Below are 23413 nucleotides of genomic sequence, written 5' to 3'. Positions count from 1 at the left end.
AGGCATATCCCTTCCTGTGTGATAAAATACTGACAAACCCTGGTTCAGTGATGATTGTAGACGCTCTTATTTGAAGAAGCAGGCCTCTCGTCTTTAGAAAGGTGACTGGTCAGATTTGATTTGGAATAACTGTGAAGGTTTAAAGGCTGCTTATGAACGGTAGAGGCAAGGCACATACAGTGCCCTAGAGACTAATCATATATACATATGATCAGTGCCAAAACTCTCTCTCCATCAATTTAGGACCAGGGAGGGATAGGCAATGGCTAAAGGCTCCCCAAACCCCCATATCTCGCAAGGATGGTGAGGTTACAGAGACTACTAGAAGCTATCAAGTTGGAGTGGGTCTCAAACCCCATCCAACATGTTCCAGGCAGGGACGTTTCCAATAGGCTACCACAACAGCTAAGAGCTTTTGCTCAAAGATTTTACGCTTCAACTGAAAAGGAATACAATTTGACCTTAAAAGAAACTTGCTGGTATAACCCCAAAAACTTGAGTGGTGGTCCACCCTTAAATCTGCACTCTTTGATGTAGACTTTACGGTTACTCCTTTACTTAAACCAAATAGCTCTTGTCACTCACTGTTTGAAGGAAAAGGCTACCCTTCTGACTGATGTGTTTGACAGTAAATGAGAAACTAGATCTTCCTGTTTTCCTGAGGCTAAACAAACTGTTTAGCTTTTATTTCAGGTGAAATGAAAATACTCTTGATGGATCTTATTGCTAATAGGTATCTCCAATGCTGTACAGAAATTCCTTGGTGGTAGTCTGGAAGTTTGTGTGATTGACCTTGAATGTAGTGCTGCCTTTGACTGTGTTAATCATAAGGCCCTTATTTTCCAAATTTAAACACTTGTGAATAGGTGGGTCTTTTCTTAGCGTCATTATTGAATTTTTAAGTAATAGATTGTAATGTGATATCTGGTATTCCTCAGGGTAGTGTTCTTGGCCAATTACTTAACATGCTGTATACACCTGACATGTGGTTTGGCCTGGAAGACCTCATTGTATATACAGATGGTGCTACTCTATTTGCATCAATTCCATCTCTTGAATGTTGAACTGTGGTTGCTGAATCCCTTCATAGAGATCTAGCTAAAGTTAGTGCTTGGTGCAAATTATGGGGCACGAAGGTGAACCCTAACAAAACGCAAAGTATTATTGTAAGTAGGTTGAGGACAGTGGCTCCTCAACATCCAGATCTCTGCGTTGATCATAGACATCTTGAAGGAAGGACTGCTCATTGCAGCACTCAAGGTTTGGAACTTGGGTGCTAGATTTAACTTTGTTGTATCTTTAGAATTGGTCTTAGACTGCCTAGAAAATTGATCCTGGTGTCAAAATGAAAGTTTTTATGGGCAGCGTATTCAGTGATACTAACATAAATGCACTTGAAGGTTAATAGATCAAATTTCATAGTCAAATAGCCTAAAATGGCTAAAAAGAAGTGATCTTGGCGTCCATTTAGTGGTTTTAGGATCCAATAAGTTCAATGGCTTCATTACCAAAGACTGTAAAGGTCACATTGAAGGTCAAAAAGTAAACTTTTCAAGGTCAAGTAGCATAAATTTAATGAAAATTTAAATAAATATTACCTGTAGGTGGGCTAAAAGAGTGATTTCTCTTGGGGTAATTTTTATGTTGTCACTGGGAAAATCCAAGCTAATGCCAAGACCAAGAATCTTCATTCACTGCTTCAGTATGAATTAATGCCGTCAACCAAATCACAAGCTATATCTTACGCAAACAACATTGCCATTGACACTAAGCAATATGATATTATCATTACTAACACTGAGAAACTGATAAACTCTGATGAGACATCAATACTGTACTCAAAATTTTTTTCTTAGCTGGGTTTTTGGAGCACAAATTCCAAGAGATAGTGGCTTCTGTAGAACCAGAGATGGCTGAAGACCTCACAGATTCTGATTTTATCACTAACTTAAACAGAGATGTTTTGACAGTACCAAAAAGTTCCACAGTTAACTTCATACGCGCTGCTCATAAACTCTTTATTGACTGTAATTTTCGCTCCTCCAGTGTTCACCTTAAAGATTTAAAGGCTGCTCATGAATGGCAGAGGCTAGGGACAGTAACATTTCCTTAGCAAGCAGTGCAATGCCCTAAAGACTGACCATATATGATCAGTGCCCAAGCCCGCTCTCCACCCAAGCAAGGACCGGAAGGGCCAGGCAATGGCTGCTGATGACTCAGCAGGTAGACCTATAGGTTCCCCCAAACACCCCATCCTTAGCTCACAAGGATGCTGAGGTTGCAGCTACCAAAGGATCTTAACAAATTTTAGCGGGACTCGAACCCCATTCTGGCGGTCACCAGGGATTGATGTTACCAACGGGCCAAAAACGAAAGACATAAAAACTTCAAGTTTTGCAAGACCAAAAATAAAACAAAGAATTCTTGGTTGTACTGTATCGCAGGGGAGAATAAATTCAGTTTAATGTGTTATACAGTATAGGTGAATTTTCAAGCCCTCATTTAGTAATGGATCTTTATCTGTTATTAGGTGCTAAGTAACTGTGAATGCTTTCCTGTAATTTGTTATATGTTGATATGAATATAACTAATCTTTTCTCTCAAGACTTATACTCAAGCTTTTTCTAGTTATATAATAAAATATGGGGTCTGGTGCTGTCATTAAAAGTGCATCAATTATTCATGATTTTGTAGTCTTCACTGGTGTGTGTGTGTGTGTGCGTGTTGCATAACCTATGCGGGTGGCAAAATCTGATTGTACTTGAATTGTGGTAGGAATCATATAAGAATTGAACTGAGTTAAGAATTGTATTATTATTAACATTGATTAATTTATTTACTTTCAGTTAAATCTAGTTCAAATATTTATTAGTTTTCCGTATGTTAGTCTGGTAATGACATGTGGCTAGTTGATTTTGAATTGGTGGCCTGTTGAGGGTTGCGTTTTTATTTGTTTGAAAAGGAAAATTTATTTTGTTTTACTGCAATTGTAAATTTTAACATGAAATTGAATATCTTTGAATTTATTGCCATGGATATTCTAGACAAATATAAAGGTTCTATAGTTTATAAATATGAATGGTATGTAGCTCCAAGGAAATGATGTATCTTTGTTTTTGTTTTCTTTAAAAATGTTGCTCAATTTTTACTCTTCATTTTAGGTTAAGGAGGAACGACCATCTCCCATCAGCGAATGTGGGCTTTGTATGCATAATCCACGAACACCTCATACATCGGAATGTATATACCCTTTTGGCGTGGCTCCTCCATCACCAGTGGCATTGATGCCTGGACCACCACGTCCTTTAGGAACAACTCCTCCACAAAGACCAGTGCCACACCTTCCATCATCTGCTCCACAACCATCGACAGTTCCATTAGCAACATCGCTTTACCAGAGATCTATCAAACAAGAAAAGCTTGATGGTATGTTTCCAGCTAGTTATTGTACTTTTGAAGTGGTTAATGTTATCTATTATGATACAGTATTGCGTAGAGAACTATTACAGATACAACTAGAATTTTTTTTTCTAAAGAATGAGGTACATTCCTATGCAGATAAAAACTTCTGAGTCATTTAATGGGGTTACTTCTGGTTTTGTTTTCTACGGTCAGACAAAAAAAAAAAAAAAAAAACGGTAGATTGTGTCATCTATACTGCTGGGCAGCCACTACACATTATGAGCTACACTTGTCTCAAGCTTCTAGTCACAACACTGCTGACTGTCGGACATGCCTGCCTTCACTCCTATGATTAGACAATCGCATCACCCGCTCGTCACCCTTATTTTGCTGTTGCCTGTGTTGTTGTGTCATCGACATTTGTCACTTGCGTTTTGATTATTTGTGAATTAGAATGTGTCCCTTTTGACTATATCAACCTTAATGCGTTCCTGTCCTGGCCGTAATGGTCATCCTTGTGGAAGCTTTATGAGCCAGATAGATGTGGATCCTCACCCGGTATGTTCATTGTGTAGAGTAAAGAGATTTCGGTGGAATCTCTATGAGAGTATTGTAGGGAGTGGTCGTCCTCTCAGTGCGATAGGTATCATTCTCATTAGACAAAGCTAGCCAAGAAAGATTATTCTCCCCCTTCTCTCTCAGTAAGTGGTGAGAAGAAACACAAGCTAAATTCGGTGTTGAACGCTATCTCCCCACTACATCTGCGTGACAGGTTTCACGCAGATGATGGCCCTAATTTCGTAAACTTATCTCAGTGTCAGTAATGTGCATTTTGTAACTGAGCCGATACTTTTCACGGATCCCCTGGCTATGGCAGCTACGTTCCCTGAGCCAGATCTGTTGGATGTTTCTATCCCAGACTATTCTGCTTTGTTTTGATGGTATGATTTTCAATACAATTGGTGCCATATTAGTTTAGAAAAATGGACCTAAATTTTTTTTTTAATCATTATTTTTGCTAATAAATCTAAAAGTTTTCGATCAAATGACTTGAAATTTTTATACGATGGAGGTATTATATATGTCTAAAACATATATAGGAAATGTGTATTTTGAATAATTAGAAAAAAAATGTATGGCATACCGTACGGTCCCCTTGAGGCCAACCGTAGGATGGTAGAAGTCTTACGTTCAGGTTATCTGATCCCATTCATAGACTGTCCACTTCTGACCAGGAAACAGACCCTACTTTACCACATGAAAGGATTGTCAACAGACCTACTCCTAGAAGAGCAAGTCGCCAAGTTACTAAGCAAAGAAAGCAGTAGGGGAAGTTTTCAACTTATCTCCAGTCTTCCTCAGCATTCTATTCTTGGTAGAGAAGCTTACGGGAAGATGGAGATCCGTCATAGACCTCTCCATTTTGCAGACAAGGTTCAAAATGGAAACTTCATCCTGCCTCAAGGAAGAACCCAAAGTTTCCTTTTCGAGACATACTTCCAGTTGAGGGTGCTGTGCTTCAAATGTCTATAGCCCCTCAGGTATTCACCAAAGTCTTTGTTTTTGTCTCAGCCTGGGCTCAAGCCATGGTCATCAGGATTATGACATACTTAGGTGGCTAACTTCTCTTGACAGAATCCTGAGCTCAATTGCTGGCATAGAGACCTGTTGCCGAATCTGTGCAAGGAGTTAGGGATTCAGCTGAACCTCCAGAAGTCCACCCTCATCACTAACCAATCCATCAGGTATTTGGGCATGGACATAGACTCGGTGCAAGTCAAGGCCTTCGCAGCTGCAGACAGAGTGGCTAGGTTCAATACTTTGGCATTAACTTCCTGAAAGGGGACCTCCTGCCTGCCCTGACGTGGCAGAAGTTATTAGGTCACCTCTCCTTGTTAGAAAAACTTGTTTTCCTGGGGAGATTGCATCTGTGCTCTGTTCAGTGGGCGCTGAAGACCCAGTGGTCCCAAGGCTCAGCCATCCTGCAACCCTGCTACAAGTACCTCAAGAGGTGATATCAGACCTCCTTTAGTAGCTGAAGGAGGAGAACCTGTTAGTGGGAACACCCCTCTAGGATCCTCCCCCACAGTTCATTCTGTTCACAGATAAATTTTGCAAGGGATAGGGTTCCTATATGGGAAAGGAACGGATCTCGTGCCTATGGTCACAGGAAGACGAAGTTTCCACATAAACTTCCTGAAAATGAAAGCAGCGCAAATAGCGTTACTCCGCTTTGTAAAGATTCTGACAGGTTACTCCGTGGCATTGATGAACAACTCCAGTAGTGACCTACATCTCCAAACAAGGAGGTATAGCCTCTTTCCTGGTATGCAACCTAGCAGTAGAGGTCCTCAAATGGACACAGTCACAGGTGATCTCTCTCGGCGAGGTTTATCCTCGGGAAGAGAAACGTCCTTGCAAACCAGCTGAGTCATTGAGGAATGATAGTTGATTCAAAATTGTCTTTGCTTCTTTTAGTAGTGAACAGACTTACGACTTTGTGGGTTTCCCAATCTCTGGACAAGCTTGCCAGCTACCTGAAAAACAAACTCCCGGTGTATTGCTCTCCAATCCCAAACCAAGTTTCAGTTACGGAAAACGCATTTCAACACCATTGGGACGGTCTAGACTTCTACTCCTTCCCACCGTTTGGTCTGATTCATCAGACACTGAACAAAATCAGATCATGGAAGGGAGTGGGAGTAACGCTAGTGTCCCCAAGATGGCCAGCAATGGAGTATTCAGACCTGCAAGAACTTTCCATGGAAATACCAAGTGAACTTTCAGAATGGCCAAACCTGCTACACCAACCTCATGTAAGAAGATTCCACAGCGCATTACATTGCCTATCCCTTCACGTTAGGAGACCATCCAGCGTCTCCTCCGAAAGAAAGGCTTTTCCAGAACAACTGTGAAGCAGCTTTCCAAATACCTCCGAAAGTCTTCTGCAGCAGTTTATCAGGCAAAGTGGAAGATCTTCTGTGATTGGTTTTGTAGGGGGAATATTGCTCCTCTTAAGGCCACTATTTCCTTGATCGCAGACTTTTCAGTGTTCCTATGGAGCAAGAAGACCCTTTTAGTCACTGCGGTGAAAGTCTACCGGTCGGCCTTGAGCCAGGTATTCAAACTGAAATGTCTTGACCTCTCAGATTCTTGGGAACTCTCAGCACAGGTGAGGAGATTCAAACAGTCTTGCCCATCTCGAAAACTAAAACCACCTCTTGGGATGTGACTAAAAAAGCCCCGTATGAATATATGCATAAAGCCATAGACAGAGATCTTACCCTAAAGGCAGTCTTCCTCCTTGTCTTATTTTCAGCCGAGAAATTAAGTGAACTGCATGGTATATCTCAGCTTTTGTTACATTCCAGAGGGTGGAGAGAATTATCTTTGTCCTTTGTTACAGAATTTGTGGTCAAAACCCAAAATCCAGTTGATAGTAATATCAGATTTGTCTCTTTCACAAAGTTGTCTCTCAAAGAGGTTCAGTTGACAGGTTACTATGTCCTATAAGAGCAGTACAGTACGTAAATATTTAAAAAGGACGCAGTTTCTCAAGCCCAGAAACTCCAATTTGTTTGTGAGCACTGGCCGTTCCAAAAAGGAGGTTTCTAGAAACACCATCTATTTTTGGTTGAGAGAAATCATCATGAGAGTGTATAAGTCCTCAGGGGAAACATCTAAGGGCCCCCCTTCCCCCGCGAGCTCATGATATACGTGGGCTTGCTTCAACCATATCGTTTTGCAAAAACCACTCGGTAGCCCAAGTTCTAAAAGTAAAAGTGTAGAAGAGACAAACAACTTTTATGAACCAGTACATTAAAGATTGCACACATACAGTAGGTTCTTAGACGCCCTTTCTTTAGAGCCTGTTATCGTTGCACAACAAATATTGTAGTCTAATTTAAGCTCTCATGGGACAAGTAACTGCTGCTATCCCAGGCATCAGTTATTCTCTACATTATAGGAGTATTTATGAGTATAAAGGCAAATTGCAATTTTGATTGAAATTGAAGCCCTCACTTAAAATCTCTCTAATGCAGATAAGAATGCCTTGTGTTTGTTGACTGATATGTTAGTGATATATTGCATATCACTTCACCCTGGTAAAGCTTTTTGGAATAGAACAAAAATCCCTGCCTTATATGAGTTGGTTACACTGTTTGCAAATAGTTCATTTTCATCTCTTGCTATTTCTATAGTAATTGTATCTTAGGGTAAAGAGCAGACCTCCTACAGCATGGAGGCTTCCTCCCACCTAAGAAAGACTCCCCCTCTAAATAACTCAGAATTTTGTATCCGTGTAGGAGTAAACTACAAATTTTATATACAGACATACATATACCAAGGCACATCCCCCAATTTTGGGGGGTAGCCGACATCAACAAATGAAAAAAAAAAAAAGGGGGGGGACCTCTACTCTCTACGTTCCTCCAGCCTAACAAGGGACTCAACCGAGTTCAGCTGGTACTGCTAGGGTGCCATTTGTATTTTTCCTAGCTATACAAACCTGAGTCATTTACCAAAGGTCCCCTCTCAGCCACCCCCCAAGTCTTTAACCAGAAGAGTGTTGTGACTAGACACTTGAGACAATCCTAGTTTGTCATCCGCAGGGGCAGCCAGGCAGCATATCACGACGCAATCTACCTTAGAAAACGAAACCAGAAGTAACCCCAATAAATGACAAGTTTGTTTAGCTAGGAAAAATACAAATTATATAAAATTTGTTTTATTTGTGATGTTATGCATATTAGATGAAATCCACAATTTATCAAAACTATTACTTTTAGAATGTGATAATTTACATTGGGTGTGCAAGGGGTTTCTGCAGATTTGGCAGTGAAAATTAAAAGGTGCAAGTAATTAACATAATTTTCTTTGGTAATAGATTCCCTAGTTAGTGTGCCAATTTCATTTGTTTCTTTTCTTTCTTGGGTATTTTCATCCCACTTTTGTTTTTCCAGACTCATAATCTCTCTTACTTTTGAATTTTTTTTTGGTTTAATATTTCCTTCTGAGGAAAGCCTCACCTTACTTTATACTTTTTCTTGTTTTATTTCGACATGCTATAGAATATGGAACTAAGTTGTCCTTACAAAAGTAAATAACTATGCTTCTGTAAATGGTTTTCGTGCTGGAATCCTTTTGATGTGGAATTTTTACAGTACTTACCCCAAAGGAAAAAAGGTAGTGTTTGGTAAAAGTCTACCTAGGCATAATTTGCCTGAGGTAATCAAATAACCTTGTGTCCAAGTTGAATAAGACACATTCAGTTAAATAAGCTTTAGATTGTAAATATTGATAAAAATTCTTATATACAGTATTGGTAATGTAGTTTTGATGATCTCTCATTAATACAGTCTCTAAGACTTCTTTTCTTGCATATGAAACAATTTCCTGAATTTTAACTATTTATTGATAATTGTGAAAAAAAAAAAAATATTGCTACATCAAAAATACTGTCTGCAGATATGGATTTGGTCTGGTTATTTACAAGCTTCTAATTATATGTAGATTTATAGTGAATTTATTTTTAATACAGTGAATTTCATAATGCATACAGAGATTGATATTAGGTGATTGCTCATTTATCTAAACTTTTATATTTTTTTATTTTTAGATTCGTACTTGAAGTTTGAACACGTAAAGAGGCCATCTTCAGAGGAACGTCCAAAGAATCCAGCCCCTCCTGACACGGCAAGAGATGACCTTTTGCCATTAGCCATTCCTCCACCAGCCCAAGCCTTGCATCCACAGCCTCATCCAAGGCCACTTATTTTCTCCCCTGATGAAGACTTCCCTGGGCCTCCTCGACCTCCACCGCCGCCTCCTCCCCAATTCAGCCCACGTATTAAATTGGAAAGACATACTCCTGTTCAGTTCATGTGTTGCTGTATGCGTAATGAGTGTGAACGTAACAGTTCCCATAGTGCAGAAATGCGTCCTCTTTCTCGTCGCAGTGTTGCCACCCCTCAACCAAGTGAACGACGTCCCACACCTCATTTGTACAAAATGGAGCCACCGTCCCCTTGTGCCTCGAGAGCACGCACTCCACATCAGTCTCTACCTGGAATATTCCCCCCTCCGGCATCCCCACGCTGTGTAAATCCTTTGCCAGTAACAGGAACAAAGGTGACTGTTGGAGTACAAACTGAAAAAGAACGACATATTCCATTACCAACTTACGATCCAAGTTGTAGTAGTAGTTATATTAATAGAAGACAGTATGTTCCTAATTTGAATCTAGCAAGAAGTGTTACTCCATTAGTCAATACGAAAGTAGACCAAAGTACAACTACAGATGACTTGCCTAATTACTCAGAACAACAGCAGCGAGGTAAGGCAAGGGGGAAAGGTTGGTGGTGGCATCGAAATGGAAGACCAAGAAATTACCTCTGCCAACTGACTTCTATATCTAATTCTATAAATGAGTTTGAGTTCAGTAACAATTCAGGTGTCGCTCTACAGCAGATGATGGTGTTTAGTGAGCAAGAAAGTGAATTTGTACGTCAAATAGACAGCGTAGACCAAGAAATCCACGAGTTACTGAGGGAGAAAAGACGCATGACTGAAGAATTGGGACATTTACAGACTTTAAGAATAACAAAACTTCAACAGCTCATGAAGCAAGTAGGTGCACGCTCGGTACTTCCTGGTGGGAAGGTTACAGATCATGGTGGTCCGAGAGGGCCAAATAGTAGTGATTCCAAGGCTTCTCGTATCTATCATCAAGATTCCAGTTCTGATGGTGGTGAAACAATGGAGACAGAATCAGCTGAAGCTGCTTTCTGTCTAGAAAGTAGTACAATTAAAAGCAATGGATTATTAGCCAAGGATGATGTTTGCGTTCAGTCTACAACAGATAATGCATCAGTTGTATCATCCTCTCAAGAGAAAGGTTCCAGGGTTCGGTCATTCAGTTTTTCTCACACATCTTCAAACGATTCTAGTAATGAATCTCAGACAGTCAGACGGCAAAGATGTACCTCCACATGTCACTCTCCTGGTAGAAGTCTGCGATCCAAAGAAACATCACAGGCTACGTATCTTGGACCTTTCAATTCCAGCGAAGGATTTCGTCAACAGATTCTAAGCAATAATCACAAGATACAGCAGTGTGGCTCAAACACAGATTCTGAAACAGACAATGATGTGAAAGTGAAGGATTTGCCAGGAAGAAGTTCTGAAGCAGTAGCCTTATTTGGTGAAAATGTCATACAGTCTACCAGTAGAAATCGAAGCAATTCTCTCTCTAGTTCAGCAGAAGGAGATATTGAAAGTGAAGTACCGGGAGACCAAGAGGATGATGATGAGGAACAAAAAAAAGTTAGGGTAACAAGACTAAGACATAGACTTTCAAATGAAAATGAAGAGGCAGTTGTAGACTCATCAGAACAACAGGGTGAGAAAATAACTGGAGAAAACTTTTTGAATAGTGTGAAAAATATACTTTCCAGTGATAACTTAAAAGATGGAAGCGTGCAGGGACAAAATCTGCCGCTGCAAGAAAATGCGTATACAAGACCAGCACATAGTAGCGAATTGGTCAGCCAAGTAAAAAATGTCAAGGAGGAAGGAAGAATAGAGGAGAGCCAAGAAACCAAACCAACTCCAATTTTAGAAGCAGCTAATGAGGAAAATCCAGAACAATTGCACAATGATAATTTGAATGCTGATAAAGACATTAAGAAGGAAGTAGAGGATGACTCCTCAAAAGTGAAAGCAAGTGAAGTTGAGGAAGGTATTGTTAAAGAAGAATTAGCAAGAGTGTCAAGAAAGAGCTCCTCGTCCACATCTCCATCGTTGTCACCTGATAGCCAGAAGTGTAGGAATTCCTCAGGCGAACATTGTTACAGCTTAAGGTCCCGTGGGCCTCCTTCAGAGTCTGTTGACAGTGCGTTATTGAATCCTGAATTCCCCAATGAAGTACCTGAAGATAATACCAGTAGAATCCCATTATCACCCAGAAAGAAGACTGATAAAATTGGGGAAGGAGAGCATGCTGATGATGAAAGGGAAAATGAGGATGAAGATTTTCGTGTGACTAATGATATGGAAGAAGTAGACTTAACTGACGACAAAAAGAGAAAGCGCAAACGCAAAACAAAAAAACATAGAGTAAATAAGAAGAGGAAAAGGAAAAAAGTCCCAGAAACTTGTGAAAGAAAATCTCCTGTCACAACTAACTTGAATAATCGCCGAATGTCATCCAGTCCATCTTCAAGCACCTCACACATCTCGCCGTCAAATGTTTCTAGTTTAGGTTTACGAAAGGAAGAAAGCTCAAGGTCTTATGACCTGACATCTAGACCCAATGACGATATAGAGATGGAAAGTTCAGGAGATGAGCAGGTCTTCGTAAATCCTCCCCCTCATGGTTGTGCAGTATTAGATATTAAGGTTAGTTTACCTCATTTTATTTTGGGCTATGTTTTCTCTTTTATAAGAAATTACTTACTTTATGATATCTTGTGCATCTAAGTTCAGTGTTCTCATTGTTCATTTGTAAGTGTGCTTTGGAAATTGTTGATCATGTGTTACAATTTTGAGAGGTAATTTTTTATGAATTTTCCCATTTTTCAGGTTATTGGCGACATGATTTTGACAGCTTCCAGTGATGGAACAGCTAGGTGTTATGATATGGTTTCTGGACGTGTCATGGCTACTTATGTCGATCACACCGATGTTGTCACGTGTGTTGGTGTAGTTGGGAAACCTGTATTTTCACCAGATGGGCCAGAGTTTCTTGTTGTAACTGGCTCAGCTGACAAAACCGTTTGCGTTTTTAACGGAAAGGTAATTCAAAGTTATTTCATGTTCAATATGTAGAGTAGGGACTTCTTGAGATGAAATTTGTAAATGGCACTATTATTTTTTTACTTTTCTATAATTTTAGTTTATTATTCTGAAAGGTAATTCGTATATTATTGTTGTTAGTAATGCTGAGTATTTCACTTTCAGTAAACTTGGACTTATGCATTTACACACCTTTTGTCCTTCAGAAGAGGGAATGTTATCAGCGAAGGTTGAACAGCCTTTGAAAACATTAATGAGGTTGTGAGCAAGTGCAAGTAGCTCCACCCACTCTCCTGTCAAGGACTCCACTTTTGTTTTTAGCCACAACAATTGCAGACATATTGTTGCATCTTATCCAAGGCTGTTTAATTTTGTACCAATACTTTCTAGTTTGAATTGTTGATTTGACTTTGTTTTATGAAACAAAGCAGGAATTCACATGTGAGTGAAGGATAGTCTCTGCATTGATTTATGACAAAACCGGCAATAGATCCACACTCACTCTAAAAGGCATAATTGTTCACAGTTATTCCAGTATGATGAGTGTAGATCATTGCCTCCTGTTAAGCTGAGGGTATTTTTTTAGGAGCAGGAAGGCCAAGTCCTTTTCAGCATCATTCTAGTAGTGCCCATGACAATTCCAAAGAGACTGTTTAGCACTTTGTTCTTCTAATTGAGTTCCCTTTAAACTGAAGTGTCTATGCATATGTTCCTGGCTTGTCACAGAGAGTATGCTCCAGGAGCAGGAAGAACTCCCAATGTACATCGGGGAGTTTTTTCACGGTTGGTGATTTGTGAATGGATCGCCATACTCTAACGTAAGTTGGAAGCTCTTCCTTGTGGACTGCTAATGAGGAGTGACCCATGGCCTTCCTTCGATCTTGCAGGTAAACCCTCAATGTCATTTCCGAAACAGGTGGTAGGTAAGGCTACTTGGGCCCTTGGTGCCCCAGTGGTGATGTCAGCAATGATCCCATTGCCAGCAGTATCAGTGACTTGAGTACTAGTGAGTGATCATAGTGATGATTCTTGTAGTGCAGTATGCCCTAAGACAAAAAAAAAACAGCTAAGGAGGCTTTTGCCAGTATGGAAGCAAAAGTGCCAAAGCTGGAAGGGTGTCAAAAGACTCCTTTTCAGATGAAACCTATGATTTTTTTCCTTGTGATTGTAGCATAAGTATCATTCACTTTTTTCTTGTTCCCATCACCCCTACCCCCGTGCCGGTAACCACAGGGTCCATAGCTCCCACACTCCTTGTTCCAGTGACCCCATATCTGCGTTATGGGTGCCAGTGAAAATACCTACTGCATCCCATTTTGACAATGACTTTCAGCATGTTGTTGTTGACCTAACAATCCCTGTGGTTCTCTCCTTGAAGCTTCATTGTCGATGGTCACTCAGACAACTTCTGGTTATCCGAACCTGATGGGAAGGTAGTAAGAGGTAGAAGTGAGTTCTTTCCTCCTCCCCATCCCCTTACCCCATCCTCAGGTGTTAATAAATAAGAGATGCTGTTGTGTTCTGTGAGTGTTTCGTAGTGCTGTCTAAAGAGAACTCAATATCTCGGGCTTGAGTGTCATTGTCTCTTCCTAGGGATGTGGGTTTTTGAGGAGCCTGCTGAGTCATCAGCAACCATTGCCTGGCCCCCCGTGGTCCTAGCTTAATGGCAAGGGCTTGGGTGCTTATCATGTGTATATGTGGTCAGTCTCTAAGGTGTTGTCCTGTCCCTTGCTTTGCCATTCATGAACGACCTTAAAACTGACTTTACCAAGAAAGCGGTGTCAAGAACACAGTCTCTTTCTGGCGTTTTGAGATAATCAGAGTGTACACTTCGACATTTGAGTGGGTCGAGGTACTATCTTCAACTAAACCTCGCAAACACATTGGTTTTAGTCCCACTTTATATTTAGAAGAATCTTCTAGTTGGACTGGTGATGAAGGAGTTTGGAAGTGCCAAACAACCTCCCCCCCCCCACACGTCCTCAACACACTTGATCATGGTTCAGTGGTGGCTACTCATAGCTGTGTAGGCTGTGTAGCCAGTTCAGCTCCATTTGGCAATAGGAAACATCTTGTCTCTGGTAACATGTTCGATATAAGTCTGGAGGAAAGGTAGAATGACTGACTCTTTGCTTCTACTTTCCTACCTGTAATTTGGGGGATGAAGCAGCCTTTCCTTTACATGTTGGATGAGAAACACTACATCTCACTGCACCCTTCCAATTAGACTGGATCTGTAAGTAGTTCTTCCTCATCCTCCCTGATCAAGGGGGATGCTGGTGGAATGAATACCAACCCATTGACCAGCTTGTGTCAGGTATTTCTTTCCAAACTGCATCTCCCCCTTGTGGGAGAAAGATTCTTTCCTCGACCGAGTTCCAGGTACATGAGTACTAGCCAGGCCCTATCGGCCTATCCATCTCTATGAGGGGCTGAGGGTAGGTACCTGGATTCATCTCCCTCACTCCCTTACTAGTTAGATTGGCACACTCTCTAAAAGAAAAAGAACCAACTTGTGCAGTTGCAGGGAACTTCTTGTCCTCCAATAAGTGAGTCTCCCTACTTTAAAGGACAAAAGTTTTGTATATGCATGGGAACAAATATGAAATTTTAGAAGTATATTGTATTTTTCCTAGCTATACATACCTGAGTCTTTATGAAGTTAAACTTCCAACTTCAACCACCTTTCACAGTCCTGAGCCAAAGGTCAAAAGGGAAGAAAGTGAGCTGGGTTGCTCGTCCTTGCTCACCTACTGTTGCTAACTACCTCGCGAACAATTTCAACAGCCATTCCAGTTCCACTGAATATATTTCCTATTTTAAAGGGCTTAGATATGTACACTAGCTAGGAAAAATACTCCTTACTGTTGAAGTTTATTTTTTATTATTTTTCACTTTAACAAAAATTGAGCTTTATTTTAAGTCCTTTACTTTTATTAAGTATATTTTAGGAAAATTCATCCTTTTAATCGCACACAAGACCAATATAAGGGACTCCTACATACATTTTAAATGAACACCCATAGTGGGGAACCACTTATAATGAATACCGGAGGACTGACCCAGGCGGAGGATTGACCCATAATCTGGAAAAAATGACCCAGAGTGGTTTGGAGGACTGACCCACAATGTTTATTTTCTTTTCTAAAGCTAATTCTTTGGTATTATTAAATGATTTTTATTAAGGAATGGAGTGAAGGAAGCTCTGAGTGATAGGAGGATAGATGTGAGAGAAGCAAGAGAGCGTGCTAGAAATAGGAATGAATGGCGAGCAATTGTGACGCAGTTCCGGTAGGCCCTGCTGCTTCCTCTGATGCCTTAGATGACCGCGGAGGTAGCAGCAGTAGGGGATTCAGCATTATGAAGCTTCATCTGTGGTGGATAATGTGGGATGGTGGGCTGTGGCACCCTAGCAGTACCAGCTGAACTCGGTTGAGTCCCTTGTTAGGCTGGGAGGAACGTAGAGAGTAGAGGTCCCCTTTTTTTTTTTTTTTTTTCATTTGTTGATGTTGGCTACCCCCCAAAATTGGGGGAAGTGCCTTGGTGTATGTATGTTTTTCAATATTTAACTTAGCCGGTGATTATATAAGCTGCAGCTCTGCTGCTCGACAGAAAACTCTACGGAAAAAATCCGCCAGCGATCGCTATGCAGGTAGGGGGTGTACTTCAACAGCGCCATCTGTCGTGCAGGTACTCAGTACTCATTGTAAACAAAGAACTCAATTTTCTCTCTGTCGTGCTACCGGCAAGACCTACTAATTCGCTGTTGCTAACTGGATTTGTTTTCACAACTATTTGGTGAAGTACACTATTCTAGTTTTGAGCTTTCGCTGTGCAGGCTTTCTCTTCAATAAATCCTTGCATTCTTTTTTTGATATCGGATTATTTGTTGATGACTTTGGATAGTTTTTGAATTCCCCTTTGACCAATTCAAAATGGCTGACCCTTCTCAAGTCCCAAAATTCAGGAAGTGTAATGCTAGGGACTGTTCAAGGCGTCTTCCGAAGGCCTCTATCGATCCTCACACCGTTTGTTCCAATTGTCGGGATAAAACCTGTCAATTGGAAGATCGATGTGAGGAATGCGTTGGGCTTTCGGAATTCGATTTTATCGAATTCCAAAAATATACACGTAGGCTAGAGAGAGATAGAGTCAGGAGAAGTTCATCTCGTTCTGTTGATTTTTCCTCTCCTCATGCCCCACAACCTATTCCTTCCCCTGTAGTGGTTGCTCCTAATCCCCCTTCTGGCACTCAGGAACCTTCGATGGCTGACATGATGCGTGCCATCCAAGCTCTGGGTGAGAGAGTTGAGTCTCTGGCTAGTGACCGTAACCAGCTCATGGCGGACGTCAAGGAGCTGAAGTGTAAAAGTGCAGTGGGAAGTGGTAAAGTGAGTGATAGTGTTGTGGATAGTGTTGCGCTTGAGGGTTCGTCTGTTCGTGCCTGTCGTCCTCCTAGTCCGGGACCTCTTGCAAGCTCCCAAGTCCAGGGGAGAAGCAATGTCGTACGACCAATGGGTTCGAGAGGCTTTAATCAGCGAACAGACGTTCCCTCCGTGGTTTCGGGCGTATCTACCCAAGATCGCCCCACCCACACTAAGACGAGAGAGCCCATTTATTCCTCGTCTGCGGAAGAGGTTTCTCGTACGAAACCATGGACCAAGGTCTCACGACCTCTTAAGCGCAAGTCGGTCCCTTCCGCGCAAGTCCAACGGCCCAGTTGTAGCCACTGGGTCAGTTCGGACTCGCTGCAGTCTTCCGATGACTGCTCACCTCCTAAGAGAGGCAAAGCGGTACCGCCTCAGGCAGTTACACCGTCTGTCGCCGCACCTGCTCCTGCAGACCCTAAGTGGTCTTTGCTGCAGACCATGCAGTGCCAATTAACGTCTCTGATGCAGGACTTTCGTGCGGAGAAGGTTGCTGCTGCACCAGCCTCTTGCCTACAACCAACCACACACTCGGTTGTGCGTCCTGTGGACGCTGAGGCGACCTTCTTGCGCACTCCAGCTGAGAGAGTCCCGCCACCCATGCGTTCCAGTGTGCCCTGCCAGCCGAATGTTGACGTTCAGCGACGCACGGAACCTTCCGTTGACGTTCGCGAGGTACAACAACCGTCAGAGTTGTTTTGTTTTGACGCGGTGCGTCAACCTCCGCAACCCAGTGTGGTTGCCACTGCTCTCCCACATCAGACTAGACAGTCTGGAGTAGACGCTGTGCGTCCCCGTGCCGCTATGGTTGTTGCCAGCTCACAGACTGGGCAACAGTTCCATGACGTTGCGTCCGGTTCAGTCACGCGTGCACCCGTGCGACCGGACTCAGCTAACCAGCCGATACCTACTCCATTGCCGCTTCCTCCTCATTAATCGGATGATGGACTCTCTGATGATGACGATGCGGCACACGTTGATGAACCACATTCAGACCTTGACGAGCCCAAGTCCACGCAACCCTCTTTGGACTTTAGAAAAGTTCTTGCTCTGTTCAAAGAGATGTTTCCGGACCAGTTTGTGTCTGTGGCTCCGCGCTCTCCTCCGTCAGAGTTTGCTTTAGGTACGCAGTCATCCTCGCCTGCCTTTACTAGACTCGTCCTCGCACGCTCGTCCAAGAGAGCTTTACGAGTTATAGGAGAATGGATGCACTCCAAAAAGAGTCTAGGGAAGACAGCCTTTACGTTTCCCCCTGCTAGACTCTCTTCCAGATCGAGCGTCTGGTATGCCACGGGAGAAGTTCTCGGCTTGGGAGTTCCTGCCTCTGCCCAGGGCGACTTCTCAAGTCTTGTAGACTCTCCCCGCAGGCTAGCCATGAGACGCTCTAAGATTTGCTGGTCCCCTTCGGACCTAGACCATCTGTTGAAAGGGTTATTTAGAGCCTTCGAGGTCTTCAACTTTTTAGACTGGTGTCTGGGAGCTTTGAGCAGGAAGATCTCCCCGACTGAGAAGGAATCTTCCTTGCTCATCATGTCCTGCATGGACAAGGCCATACGTGACGGATCTAGTGAGCTTGCTGCATCGTTCGTATCCGGAGTCCTCTAGAAGCGTGAGAACCTTTGCTCTTTCCTGTCAGCTGGAGTGACACCGTGTCAAAGATCAGAACTTCTTTTTGCTCCTCTCTCTAAGTGCCTTTTTCCAGAGGACTTGATTAAGGAGATTGCTGCTTCTTTGATACAGAAGGACACCCATGACCTGGTTGCGTCCTCTGCCCGCAAAGCTACCCCTTTGCCTACCTTGTCAGCTAGACCAAGGATGGACACTCCAGCGTCCCGATTTATTCCGCCCTTTCGTGGCAGAGCCTCCAGCAGAGGAGGTGCTCGTGCCGAAGGGAGACGTGGGAAGAAGAAAGGAACCAAGTCCTTTAAAGGCAGAGTCTGACTGCCAGCTTCTTCAGACAGCAGTGGGAGCCAGACTCAAGAACTTCTGGCAGACCTGGGAGAAGAGAGGCGCAGATGCACAATCTGTGAAGTTGCTCAGAGAGGGGTACAAGATCCCGTTTGTACGAAAACCCCCTCTAGCAACGTCTCCCATCGATCTCTCTCCCAGGTACAGAGAGGAAGACAAGAGACGAGCATTGAAACAGGAGGTGTCTCTCTTACTAGAAAAGGGAGCGGTAGTCAAAGTCCTGGACCGTCAAACCCCGGGCTTCTACAACCGTCTCTTCTTAGTGGCAAAGAAGACAGGAGGGTGGAGGCCGGTGCTAGACGTCAGTGCGCTGAATGTCTTTGTCACAAAGCAGACGTTCTCCATGGAGACCACAAAGTCCGTTCTAGCAGCGGTCAGAAGGGAAGACTGGATGGTCTCTTTAGACCTAAGGGACGCATACTTTCACGTCCCCATTCACCCAGACTCCCAACCTTTTCTGAGATTTGTTTACGAAAAGGTTGTCTACCAGTTTCAAGCCCTGTGCTTTGGCCTAAGCACAGCTCCTCTTGTGTTTACGAGGCTGATGAGGAATGTAGCCAAATTCCTTCATTTAGCGGACATCAGAGCCTCCCTCTATTTGGACGACTGGCTTCTAAGAGCTTCTTCCAGTCGTCGCTGTCTGAAGGATCTAAAGTGGACTCTAGATCTGACCAAGGAATTGGGTCTCCTGGTCAATATGGAAAAGTCTCAAGTGGTCCCATCCCAAATTATTGTGTATTTAGGGATGGAGATTCACAGTCTAGCTTTTCGGGCTTTTCCGTCGGCCCCCAGAACAAGTCAAGCCCAGTTATGCATCCAGAACATCCTGAAGAAGGAACGATGTTCAGTCAGGCAGTGGATGAGTCTGATAGGGACGCTATCATCCCTGGAACAGTTCGTATCGTTAGGAAGACTACACCTCCGTCCTCTTTAATATCACCTAGCTGTTTACTGGAAAAAGGACAAGACGCTAGAAGCGGTCTCGATCCCCATTTCCGAGAAGATGAAGTCTTCCCTGACTTGGTGGAAGGACAGTATCAGCCTCAGAGAGGGTCTGCCCCTGGCTGTTCAGACTCCCAACCACGTTCTCTTCTCGGACGCATCGGACACGGGCTGGGGCGCGACATTAGACGGTCGGGAATGCTCGGGAACTTGGAACTCGAGTCAAAGGACAATGCATATCAACTGCAAGGAGCTACTGGCAGTTCATCTGGTCTTGAAAAGCTTCAAGTCTCTCCTTCAAGGCAAAGTGGTGGAGGTGAACTCGGACAACACCACGGCTTTGGCGTACATCTCCAAGCAAGGAGGGACCCACTCTATGACGTTGTACGAGATCGCAAGGGACCTCCTCACCTGGTCAAAAGATCTAAACATTTCACTAGTAACGAGGTTCATCCAAGGCAACTTGAATGTCATGGCAGATTGCCTCAGTCGGAAGGGACAAATCATTCCAACAGAATGGACCCTACACAAGGATGTGTGCAAGAGACTGTGGGCCACATGGGGCCAGCCTACCAAAGATCTCTTCGCAACCTCGATGACCAAGAGGCTCCCAATATATTGCTCACCAATCCCGGACCCAGCAGCAGTTCATATAGATGCCTTTCTCCTAGATTGGTCACATCTAGACCTATATGCATTCCCCCCGTTCAAGATTGTCAACAAGGTACTGCAGAAGTTCGCCTCTCACGAAGGGACAAGGTTGACGTTAGTTGCTCCCCTCTGGCCCGCGAGAGAATGGTTCACCGAGGTACTTCGATGGCTAGTGGACGTTCCCAGAACTCTTCCTCTAAGGGTGGACCTTCTACGTCAGCCACACGTAAAGAAGGTACACCAAAGCCTCCACGCTCTTCGTCTGACTGCCTTCAGACTATCGAAAGACTCTCGAGAGCTAGAGGCTTTTCGAAGGAGGCAGCCAGGGCGATTGCTAGAGCAAGGAGGACATCCACCCTTAGAGTCTACCAATCGAAGTGGGAAGTCTTCCGAAACTGGTGCAAGTCAGTATCAGTATCCTCGACCAGTACCTCTGTAACTCAAATAGCTGACTTCCTTTTATACCTGAGGAAAGAAAGATCTCTTTCAGCTCCCACTATCAAGGGTTACAGAAGCATGTTGGCATCAGTCTTCCGTCAGAGAGGCTTAGATCTTTCCAACAACAAAGATCTACAGGACCTCCTTAAGTCTTTTGAGACCACGAAGGAGCGTCGTTTGGCTACACCTGGTTGGAATTTAGACGTGGTACTAAGATTCCTCATGACAGAAAGGTTCGAGCCGCTTCAATCAGCCTCCTTTAAAGATCTCACTTTAAAGACTCTTTTCCTGGTTTGCTTAGCCACAGCTAAAAGAGTCAGTGAGATTCACGCCTTCAGCAGGAACATCGGATTTTCATCTGAAACGGCTACATGTTCTTTACAACTTGGTTTTCTAGCCAAAAACGAGCTACCTTCTCGTCCTTGGCCGAAATCGTTCGATATTCCAAGCCTATCAAATATGGTTGGAAATGAACTAGAAAGAGTCTTATGCCCTGTGAGAGCTCTTAAGTTCTATTTAAGACGAACTAAACCTTTACGAGGACAGTCAGAAGCTTTATGGTGTTCAGTTAAGAAACCATCTTTGCCTATGTCAAAGAATGCTTTATCCTATTTTATCAGACTGTTAATACGAGGAGCTCATTCCCATCTGAGTGAGGAAGACCAAGCTTTGCTGAAGGTAAGGACACATGAAGTTAGAGCTGTCGCAACTTCAGTGGCCTTTAAACAAAATAGATCTCTGCGAAGTATAATGGACGCAACCTATTGGAGAAGCAAGTCAGTGTTCGCGTCTTTTTATCTTAAAGATGTCCAGTCTCTTTACGAGAACTGCTACACCCTGGGACCATTCGTAGCAGCGAGTGCAGTAGTGGGTGAGGGCTCAACCACTCCAATCCCCTAATTCCATAACCTTTTTAATCTTTCTCTTGAAATGTTTTTATTGTTGTTTTTGGGTTGTCCGGAAGGCTAAGAAGCCTTTCGCATCCTGGTTGATTTGGCGGGTGGTCAAATTCTTTTCTTGAGAAGCGCCTAGATTAGAGGTTTTGATGAGGTCCTGTGGTATGGGTTGCAACCCTTCATACTTCAGATCCTAGGGGTCGCTCAGCATCCTAAGATGATCGCGAGGCTCCGTAAGGAAGACGTACTTAAAAAGGCAGAGTAATTGTTCAAGTCGACTTCCTTACCAGGTACTTATTTATTTTATGTTTGTTATTTTGATAACTTCTAAAATGAAATAAAAAATCCTTAGCTCATAATAATGTAAACATTTATTGCTGGTCTCTACCCACCCCCCTGGGTGTGAATCAGCTTATATAATCAACGGCTAAGTTAAATATTGAAAAATGTTATTTTGATAATAAAATAAATTTTTGAATATACTTACCCGGTGATTATATATTAAAGGACCCTCCCTTCCTCCCCAATAGAGACGCAGTGGACCGAGGAGAAAATTGAGTTCTTTGTTTACAATGAGTACTGAGTACCTGCACGACAGATGGCGCTGTTGAAGTACACCCCCTACCTGCATAGCGATCGCTGACGGATTTTTTCCGTAGAGTTTTCTGTCGAGCAGCAGAGCTGCAGCTTATATAATCACCGGGTAAGTATATTCAAAAATTTATTTTATTATCAAAATAACATATTAAGGAAAAGTTTAATATTTCATTGATATTTTATTTACTGTTTTTTATCAAATATTTTTTTGTGTTTATAGGGTATGAATATGTAATTAAAAAGGGTACAGAACCTAACAAACCCACCTAACCTAACCTAGAAGTTCCCAGGTCACAACCCCTAGGCGGGGGCAAGCCCCCAGACCCCCTTCCCAGGTCACAACCCCTATCCAAGGTTCTACCTGCAAATATATAAAATTTACCAATGACTGTTATAAAAGTTTTTATTGCATCATATAAGTGTTAATGATATATGGAATCCATGTTATTATATTCGATCAAATAACTTTAATAATGAATGCATTATAGTATAAATAAACATTGTGGGTCAGTCCTCCAAACCACTCTGGGTCAGTTTTACCAGAGATTATGGGTCAATCCTCCGCCTGGGTCAGTCCTCCAGTTACCCTTATAATGGGCCTTGTATAGCATACTCTATATAATTCAATATTTTATCTGGTCACCTGGATCTCTCCTTTCCTAGATGTCCAACTTCTTCTATTTCAAATTTTTATTTAATGCTTCTTGGAAGTCCTACAGGAGCCTAGTAGTGGGACCCAGGGATTTATCAAACTACATTGTAATCATGATCACAAAACTTATTTTTCAATATTAATCTTACCCGATGATCATGTAGCTGTCAACTCTGTTGCCCGACAGAAATCTACGGTCGGGATACGCCAGCGATCGCTATACAGGTGGGGGTGTACACAACAGCGCCATCTGTGAGCAGGTACTCAAGTACTTCTTGTCAACAAGAACTCAGTTTTTCCTCTGTCGTGCCACCGGCTAGACCTACTTGGATACGCTGTTGATTCTGGAGTTATTGTTCACGATTTGGTGATGTATTTGCTCTAGAGTTTAGCCTTCGCTATTCAGGAAGCTTTATCATTAGCTTAGCAAGCTTTTGGAATTAATTTGATTTAATTATTGTGACGAAGAGAGTATGGACTATCTTTCACTTTTAAATGGCCGACCCTTCCCTCAGACGGAAGTGTTGGTGTCGAAGAGAGTATAGACTCTCTTTCACTTTTTATGACTCACCCTTCCCTTAGACGGAAGTGTGTTTAGGTTTTTGGTAATTTTGCTTAACAAAGTTATAGATTTATTTTATATC

General features: G+C 42.7%; 1 protein-coding gene across 3 annotated transcripts in view; it reads left to right on the top strand.

The window, feature by feature from the left end:
- Positions 1–23413, top strand: part of LOC137622968 (uncharacterized) — a 92948-nt gene that overhangs the window by 35109 nt on the left and 34426 nt on the right. For all 3 annotated transcript variants that reach the window (XM_068353570.1, XM_068353569.1, XM_068353571.1), the window contains exons 5-7: positions 3162–3426; positions 9023–11802; positions 11986–12198. In XM_068353570.1, coding sequence (XP_068209671.1) covers positions 3162–3426; positions 9023–11802; positions 11986–12198 — 3258 coding nt within the window. The remainder of the gene's footprint in view (positions 1–3161; positions 3427–9022; positions 11803–11985; positions 12199–23413) is intronic.

The sequence above is a fragment of the Palaemon carinicauda genome, chromosome 30 (assembly GCF_036898095.1).
Source record: "Palaemon carinicauda isolate YSFRI2023 chromosome 30, ASM3689809v2, whole genome shotgun sequence".
Classification (NCBI taxonomy): domain Eukaryota; kingdom Metazoa; phylum Arthropoda; class Malacostraca; order Decapoda; family Palaemonidae; genus Palaemon; species Palaemon carinicauda.
The sequence above is the reverse complement of the archived record's forward strand: the minus strand, read 5'-3'. Positions and strand labels throughout refer to the sequence as shown.